Below are 9,427 nucleotides of genomic sequence, written 5' to 3'. Positions count from 1 at the left end.
TTGTTCGAGTTAGAGCGTTGATCCGGGGTCAACCATTCTTCGAGTCAAGTTGCACACCGCGATTTCACCCAGACTTTTGGCATTGACGTTGATACGTGTAAATTCGTTTCAAGTCACGAGCACGTGTCGTTGGGTCGTTTTACATCAAGTCACGCAAGTCTGTACTCGAGTTCACTCGAAGTCCTTCGAATTCGTAAATTAAAGTCATTCGTTCGAGTTCGACGGTCTATGGATTCGGATGCAGGCTTCACCGCAGAACGGTTGACCCCTTACAGCGATGCCGTTTTACTTCCCAACTTTATAAATACAATTTAGGTAAGATTACATCGAATAAATGGAGTGCGCTTGAGGTATCAGCTTGGCGTTTGAGCGCATCCAGGTGGTCTGTACTTGTAGCAGCTCTTCCAAACCTCGAAAAGGCAAATCGCGGAGTGAAACCTGAAGAATATTGCCAGCGGCATCGATACGTGAGTGATTATGGTCCAGGCCCAGACACCGAAGAATTCAATGTGCTGCGGACGGACTCCGGCTCGAGATTTTTCCAGAGTATTTACCGACCAGAGCGCGATGTTCGCTACTATCAGGAAGGTAATTAGCTCTTTTCCCGGCTTATCGTACGTCGCCGAACGTCGCCTCCAGGCAACCTGGGTGGGAGAGTGACAAAAATGGAAAAAGTAATGTCGATATTAAGCCGCGTTCCCTGAATTTTCAAAACATTTTTCCGTATGATATTCGACACGGGTGTTTACGTTTGTGTTCACGTTTCAACGTTCGAGAAGTAAATATTTATCCGTCACGGGTGATCGGATGTATTTAGTATCGCGAACCCTCTCGTTTACCCAACAACTGTGTACGTATTCCCTGTCGCAGGTTCACAAACAGACAGTCCGACGGTATTCACGTGAAGCGGATCGTGTATTTCATCCTCGGATGTTGGAAAAATGTGTCAATATCATACTCGATTATCAGCTATACACATTGTGCGAACGTATCTATAGCTAGGTATACAAAACCAACCGTGACGCGGTGTACGGTGTATGAAAAAGCAGCGAAACAGTGATATCGCGTGTCTAATGGTATGAGAACGTACGCGCCGTTGTTCGACCTTTTACCACGCGTAAAGGTAAGAAGGTGTATTTTCTCACCCTTTATGTATTTACGCGAACGAAATGAAGATGCGTTGAAAAACATTGAAATTAAGAAATGGATCAATTAACGGTAAAAGGTGGCATGTATTGTCGGTTATGCCTTTTCATCGCCAACTTTACGATGAATAATCACGTACGCTTATGGTGTATGGTCGCATGTGCCTACATGACGTGCGATCTTATACCGTTACTTTTGATATTATTTTTTGAGAAAATAATGAATTCTCAACATTCTTCCCGAAATTGACGAATCTTTACGTTTCAAAGGTTTCTCCATCGTTGTAAAAAAAAATTTATCATATTATTTATAAATTTGACGAATAAAAATATAGTGTGGTGCTGAAAGGGCGTATCCACCAAACACGAGGCCTTTTACCTTTATTTATTTCTTTCGGCTAATTTTAGTGTAAATACGCGTTTTGAAGTGGTTTCGTAGCAAATGCCGTGGAAAAAAATCTTATACCATTTTACCATGAAATTCACTTTCTACATGCATACGTCCTTATATAAGGGAGGTGTTGGTATAGCTTCGACAGTCTAAAATCATACCTATTCGTAGGATTTTTTTTTTTTTAGAGAAAATTTAAACCCCTCGAGCCATCTGAGTTTGAGGACTTTATTATTCATAGTTTTAAAAACACTTCAGAATTTATTCATTGAAATTAATAACAAGATCGTGCGTATAAGTAGCGAACAACTACGTTTTCAATCCGGTAGCGCAGATTACTTGGTCAATTTTTATCCGATCGTCTTGAAATCTTGACACAATTTTTAAAACTTGTTTGTCGATTCGAGCTCGGGGCTAGATTTTTGAATTTCAATTCCCCAATTTTTTTAACATCATTCTGATCTGATGTATTGGAAAAAAAAATTTTTTTTTCAACATTCGAGCTGTGAGCTCTAACCCAAGAATATGTTTTTGTCTCAAAAAAAAGTTTTCTACCCGTTAAAAGTTGAACAATGATGTCGGGATATGCGCCATCGCAAAAGCTCCCGAGTTCGGAGTCGTTGGCTACTTATACGCCCCATTCCGCCATTTTGTTATTAATTTGACTGAAAAAACTCTATAATGTACTTGAAACTATAAATAATAGAGCCCTCAAACCCAAATTCTTCCAAGCGTTTTAATTTTCTTTCAAACTGTACCCTCCCCTTAAACCATTGGATACCTCGGCGATATTTCTTCCCAGTCGTTGCCCAACGAAAGCGGGGCACCCGTTATTGTAACGTGATCGGCCGGGCCTTTAGTGCAGTATATTAATCCTCGAACGGTCGTATTGCAGAGCTGTGAAATGCAAAACCTTGTTGCGCGAAACGCAGTGACGCGGCACGGAACGACCGCGTTCGGTGGCAGGTGTGTGCACAGTTTAACCGCGAACACAGCGTGTATCAAAGTGGCTCGACAACGTCACGGTATAATCCTGGCAGGCAACGGGAGAAATTTCTATCTAATTTGTTGTCACTTACCTTAATGAGCAATGTTTGAACGGTGCTTTGAACGAGTGCCAATATGTCGGCGGTCAAAGCGATACCCCAGCGTGGACCAGTTGTCAGAAATCCTCCCACCACGCTGAACAAACAGTGCAAGTAAACTCCTGCTTGAGCCGCCGCCAGCAAAGTCGCGTCCAGGTTCTGGCCCTTCGCTGGTTTTGGCTCTAGGTGTCGTAATTTTATCGCGCCTCCAACGGATGCCATTATACCTGTTGACGTGAGAAGAAGTAAAGAAAAACAACTCCTTTCCGATCACTCGAATCGCGATTTCTCGGCATTATTCGACAATGAAAACGAGTGAATATCGTTTAACATCGATGATTGTTTCACCGAAGTAAAAGTTGACATCGTGATTACGTATTTCATGATTACCTGTATGTTGTACAGCGATTACGAGATATTACTTGACAGATAAATTTTACTTTGATTACGCGATTTCTCATGATTTCTAAGATTTTATACGACTTGCAAAGAGATTCCTGTAATCCTAAATGATTTCTCATGACTACCGATGATTTACCTTGACGATTACTTATGCAGAATTTTATTCTAATTTTACCGAATTCAGTCCGATTACGGAGATTACGATACGATTTCGCATAACATTGACACCTCGGTCGTTTCGTCGAAACATCCCTTACTCGATACGATTTACTTTGTTCGATTTACCTCCAAGCAGTATGCAAGCCTCAAGGGCCGTGACTTGTTGCACGGCGATGTCGGGCTTTTCTTCTTTCAGTACGAAGAACATGATCAAGCTGAGTATGGTTGCAGCTATGATCAATATACCGGCGAACAATCCCCTGAAGAAAGAAAATAACGAACACGTTCATCGATTGTTCAATGTAGGGCGTTGATTGCTAATGGGTAAAAATCACCGAATCTTTTTTAATTGATGTGAGTGTATGTAACACCTTTGACCCCGTAGTAAGAGAAAATATCTCATCGCCGGACGCGACGCGGTGAAATCATATTTTGTCTGTACATTTCGGTGACGCGTCTCTTTATTATACGGATGGAACAAAGTAAAGGGTCGTGCTCCGTTCATGTCCGAGAAACTTACGATATTCGAAAATGAAAAAGCATCATGCAAATCTTTACAATCCTGACTCGCGGGCGCAAAATCTTGGCGGTAATTGAAAATTGATTAGAACACTTGCTTGTGTGCGCTGCTGCAGTCTATGCTCAGTTGGTGAATAGATCTTGTAAGACTTTCGCTTCTTGTCGGTTTCTCATCGATCCTTTTCCACATCTCGAAGAGTATAACCGCGCAAATTAAACTGAACTCAATAGTGCAAGGGAAAAGGAACGGGCTCGCATTCGTGAGAAGTCCCGACAATATTCCACGCCGACTTTCGTGTTCGTTTTCCAGCTGGTCAATTTCGTGACGTGTCTCTTGTATCAAAGCCTGTTAAACGAAAGTAAACATTTTTACTCGAACAAAACGAAGTGGCCAATGATTAATTAACAACCCACAGTGCTTGTGATTTTCGCACTCTACCTGCAACCATTCGCATAAATTCGTTGCGATCATGTGCATGAGACCCAATTTGGCGAGGGCGCCGTGCCTCGCGAGTTCCAAGTCTTTGCTGTTCAAAAATATGAAGTGCATCTGGGCTGTGACCAGAAGGAGACGCGCAGCCGGCGTTAGTGCGCGTAGAGCACCCGAGGAGGTCGCTATTTCGGCACCGATTTGCAACCCGGTGAAGACCAGAGAACCAGCACCGAAGCCAACAGCGCCAAGTCGGAGACAGAAGCTGCCGTACTGCTGAGCCTGGAGGTATCACCGAATTCGGTATGTTTGAAAACCAACTTTACCAACTTAGGTGTAAAATACTTCCTTTGAAACAGCGTCTCTTCGACATGTAAAAAGCACGCAACCGAGGAATCACCTGAATTATCGGCGGTCTGCCCGAATCCACGGGAAACTCGTAGATCTTTTCCTCCATGTTGTGCTTTATCAGCAACCTCTTAACCGCCTTGTCCCTCATGAGCGTGGTGTAGAGCATCACCACAAATGCCACACTCATCAAGTACAAGTAGAGGTAGTAACCCTGTCGAGTATGGAGAACGAAATTTTTGTTATCCGATAGTTGGTCGACAGGAGTCAGGTGCTGTATGAGGTGCTGTGTCGTCGAGTCTGCGTTAGTCCGTAAGTTACACAATCGAATGCCAATAAGTCGGTTCAAAACTCGCGTTTAAGCCATCGGAAGAAAGAGACTTGGATCGATGGGATCGGAGTGTTTGGGAGAAACGGTGTTTTTGGATCCGTCGAGTACAGGGTACGCTGCGAAACAACGTTGGGCTCGGAATTCCCGCGGTCGGTTCGCTACCATGTTTTTACAGACCTGATCGTAAGCCGTCGGCACACCTTTGCTAACGCTGGCGGTAACGGGTATGGCGACACCAACGACTACCAGAAGTTTCGCGTAAAGTGTGCTCAGAGTTGACATAAGCTCCTGGTACTTGTGGTTGTACTTCTTTTCCGTGGGCGGCGTCGGCGGCGTTGGCGGCGTGGGTGGCGCTGAAACAGGAAAATCGCGCCTCCGAGGTCAACCAATTTCTCCGAAAATACCTTCCAGTCGCGCACCCCGTGCTCAAAGCGGTTCAACTACCGTCCACGTAACTTAGTCCAAACTTACTCCACTCACCCTTCGCGACGTCCATGTTCACCAAGGGTCCTGCCGCTGTGCCAACCGGCGTTAATTGCAACATCGTTGGCCGGAGAGGGTGATGGTCTTGAATATGAGAAATCGAGAGTTGGCTTTCGTGCCGCTGGCCATAGTCGTGATCGAGTGACACGGCCGAGGGGAGGGATATATTACTTCCCAGTTCGGTCATCAGAGCCCTGAAACGCGATGCGAAAAATTCACATTGGTTATTATTAACATACAAGCGATCGTCGAAGTGGTTCGTTCGTTAGCGAAGACCACCTTCGACTTTACGCGACTTCGATGGATTGGTTAACCGAACGAATGCGTTAACAAGTCCGTCCAAACTATTTTTAACGCTCCTGTTACTCGAGGGTATCGCAGAGGTTGCTTTTTATCCATTCATCGTCCTTGTACGACGGGGCGAGGAATCGAGCTTCGCGCATACGTGCTTGCGGAGGCGAATGTTGAGGGGGATGAACTTAAATGGAACTGTTGAGCCATTGTGTTTGCTTGATTAAATGAACGAAGGTTCAATGACGCTTTGCACCACAGTTACAGATACTATTATTACACCCGTTGTTTCCGATACTCGATATACGGATGTACGCTGGGATGTGGCTAGACCCGCATTATGCGCCTCTAGCATCTTACGCACGCGCTTCCCTGAGTGCATTTATGCCCTACACGTATTTCTGTTATCTGTCAGTGAGTGAGCGAGTGAACGAGGATGTGTGTAAACGTATTGTAAGGCTACAAAGTGGAACGCATCTCGTATCGATTGCATTTCTGTCTGGGAACTGAAACGGGAACGCCCGCTTTTCTTTTGTACCTATCTCTTGCTTAATGGACCTTTTGACAGGAGTAAGTGAAAATTCGATACCGCATCGAGGGGTTTCAAGGGTCGTCAAAAAATGATGCAGTCAATCAGTTCCCCCTTCGCCCTACATCAATTAACGCTGATACAGGCAATTCCTTTGACAATGATATCGTTTAAGAGAATATTAATACTGTTTCGTTTGCTAACAAAATCTACTCAAATTGACATATCGTTGGGATATTGATTAAGAATTGAGCCAAGTTTTTAAAATTCATATTGATTCTATGCTGTTGAAAAAGAAAGAAAAAAGTTTTTCGTATCAGTTACCCGAGTAAAGCTCTTCTCTGGTTCATGACAGCGTTTGCTATGCTTTGTCTCCTCAGACTCAAACGCTTGTGGGGATTATCTATTCGTTCCATGTTGATGTGCATGTCGGGAGAATGTTCGCTACCCGCAGGAGGCGGCATCGGAATTGGCTCGTTGCTCATCTTCGAAAAAGAGTTACTCAGAAACTCTCGAAGTTCTGTAGGAAGAAGAAAATTTTTTTTTTAAAGAAGTCGATTTTCTGTGATAAATATCACGATTTAAGGAACAAGCACAATGGTATTATTCAGGCTTGTTGAAATTTATTTATAAAATCACAACCATTATCAATATTTGTACTGCTATGCACCGAACTGTGAACGTGATAATCATTCTTATTTTCGTATACAACGTTACGTCGGTGTGTGCTCTATTCTCTTTAACACGGATCATGACGAAAAATTTGGCCCGCGTGATTCGTAGCGCGTTAATATTTCATGCTCTGTTTGACAAATCAATACGTTTGATTAGTATACGTGCGAATGACTGACACCAAGTTAGCGATTGAAGCGGGCCAATGGCATTAAACGTTGCTTCCGACGTATCTGTACAAAGACATGCTCTTGTAGACTTGCGAATATCGAGTATCACCCACTTGTCCGAAGACTGTTGTTTGTCACATAGTTATTTACGTACTACTGCCGTGATAATTGAACGTTAATCCAATGATGCCGGAATTTGGAACAACATCGTTGTTGTTAGTGACTTGGATCGGAGAAACAAATCTCCAAATTCCTGCTCTACAGTTTTATTAATAGCAATATTAGTTTTTTGTATTTTCTCTTCTCGCTGTCAGTCGTTTAAGTCATTTTTCTCTATTTGTTCAATTATTTTCTATTCTCACACATAGCTAATGTTACAAGCTTATCAATATTGATAAGTACCTAATTCAATCTTACACTTTCTATCTATGAAATGTGAATTTTTTACGTTTTATTATTCGCGTGCGTCTAACATTTGGGGCATAAGACTTTAAACGGTAAGTCGATCGATATAAATATCTGAATGAAGCGGAAAAAAAATCGACGAACGTATAAATAAGAAAAATTGCTTACGTCAATGCTGTGTGCGGTATTTTCTTGGTCGGTTCGACTGCAGAAATTCCCCCTCGTTATTTGCAGATTCGCAAATCCTTTCCCAAGGATCAAAGCGGATTAAGCGTGGATTGAAATATATATGTATATGTATGTATTTTTTTTTCGAATATTTATATACGTATTTTTCGCCTTTTTTCTCTTCCAAATTTCAAACGACGTTTCGCGCGAATCTCTTACTTTCTTGTTTCGCTCTTTCGTAAAGTAGGCGTTATATAATGTATGTATGTATGAATGCGTATGTATATACTTAAGGCAGGCGAGGAATCGTTACTTGAACAATATCCAAAGTTTATCCAGTGACAATACGAAGTGCGGTGAAAACTTTTGTGTCACTTCCGAGTCAACCAGAAACTCACGTGGATTTTTTCCTTTTTTTTCCTTCCTCCCACGCGAACTTTCAATTTATTCCTTCGAATTTTTCGCCTCTTTGAATTTTTAGCAGTCGCTGCTCTCTCTTTCTCTCTCTCTCTCTCTCTCTTTCTCTTCGGAACTTCGATCGACACTCACGTCGGGTTTGTTTCGCTTTAAGGGTGTTTCTTCATGTTTGTTTTTTATACTTGGCTAAGCACCGGAATCACCTCGTTCAACTGGAGAATAAAAATATATACGTTTATACATAGGCATATGATTATCACCAAAGAAAGTAAAAAAGAAAAAAAGAAAGAAGTTTATACTTTGAGTAAATCATTTTCACAGTTTTTCTAATACGGAGAGTAACGAAGTTTTGTTATTTCCCAAAGCAGCGATGTCCGTGTGAAAGAAAAACCGCCCCTTTACTCTTCCCCTTTATATTTTTTTCCTTACAACTTATGGTAAGTAAAATGTTAAATTCGTTCTGAAATCGGTAGCTCGTCACGAGAGGAACGGGTTTTGGGTTTGTTGGCGGTGAAAAAGAATTCGATTCGCTTTTTCCTCACAACAAGTTTGAGAGATGATTTCTTCCCCCTGGCGTTTGAATCGCTCGTTCAAAACTCGCATCCGTCGTATTTTCTAGGCTGTTTTAGAATGCAGATTTTTGTAATGGATTCCGCGATCGAAGTGTTCACCGCCTGTCTTTTTCTTTTTTTTACTTTTCTTCTCCCTTCCTTACTTTCTTCCTTTTCTCATTCCCCAAGACCTCTTTCGCCGGGATTTCACACTGTCCTCCAGGCCTCTCTTCGAGAGCAGCAGCGACGGGCGCGAAAAGCTGGGACGCGAATTCGTAAAATCGTCCGGTAAGCGGCAATATGTAACCTCGGCATCTATCTTTGCGAATTAACACGTCTCTTCACGCCCCACCACGAATTGCTTGCACAGCGACGGAAATCTTTTTAGCGTAGATCGAGACACGAACATGCCACGCCTTTAGGAAGATGCTTTTTGCATCACTGCACAATTATATTTACAGCTTTTCAACACGCCGTGTTTACTCTCGCGGATTGTCAAGCTTAAAGTGTCACAGCTGATCGTGTCAAAACGATTTCAAAATTTTTTCGCAAAAATTCATTCGTCTACTCGTTTGACTTTAGATGCTGGAATTCATTCTCCGATCGTTAATTACAGTCGGTCAAAAATAGTCGGATGAAATTATTCGCTTGTTCACTCTTACTTCAGACAGCGTGATATGTGCGTCACTCTACGACCGAGACGCGAAATGGAACGAAAGAGAAAATGTCCATGTTTGACTTTTCCTATTTCGATTACAGAACTTTTCGGAGTCGTTTAAAAATAAAAAAAAAAAAAAAATAAACAAAAATCACTGAACCACGATACTTCGGTTGAATTTAGGATTTTTCATTGTTTTTGATAAATAAATATACCGTCGAAGTAATTTACATATTTTTCGGTGTAGCTTGAAATTTATATCGATCAGAGGGA

The 9,427-nt window shown here is 42.3% G+C and overlaps 1 protein-coding gene across 2 annotated transcripts; it reads right to left on the bottom strand.

Annotated features, from left to right (window-relative positions):
• Positions 1-8,753, bottom strand: LOC124221583 (proton channel OtopLc). Of its 2 annotated transcripts, none has more exons than XM_046631759.2 (11): positions 8,245-8,753; positions 7,529-8,157; positions 6,438-6,633; positions 5,282-5,487; positions 4,988-5,163; positions 4,532-4,693; positions 4,141-4,413; positions 3,800-4,047; positions 3,309-3,442; positions 2,616-2,848; positions 1-644 (listed from the first exon to the last, which is right to left on the bottom strand). In XM_046631759.2, exons 3-11 carry the CDS (start codon positions 6,596-6,598, stop codon positions 354-356), a joined length of 1,884 nt encoding a protein of 627 aa, XP_046487715.1. In that variant the 5' UTR covers positions 6,599-6,633; positions 7,529-8,157; positions 8,245-8,753; the 3' UTR covers positions 1-353. The 2 variants fall into 2 exon arrangements, with proteins under 2 accessions (XP_046487715.1, XP_046487716.1); XM_046631760.2 differs by having other exon boundaries at positions 5,291-5,487.
• Between the last annotated feature and the right edge of the window lie 674 nt (positions 8,754-9,427).

The sequence above is a fragment of the Neodiprion pinetum genome, chromosome 6, assembly GCF_021155775.2.
Source record: "Neodiprion pinetum isolate iyNeoPine1 chromosome 6, iyNeoPine1.2, whole genome shotgun sequence".
Lineage (NCBI taxonomy): Eukaryota > Metazoa > Arthropoda > Insecta > Hymenoptera > Diprionidae > Neodiprion > Neodiprion pinetum.
Note: the sequence above shows the minus strand (reverse complement) of the source record. Positions and strands in the feature narration are given on the sequence as shown.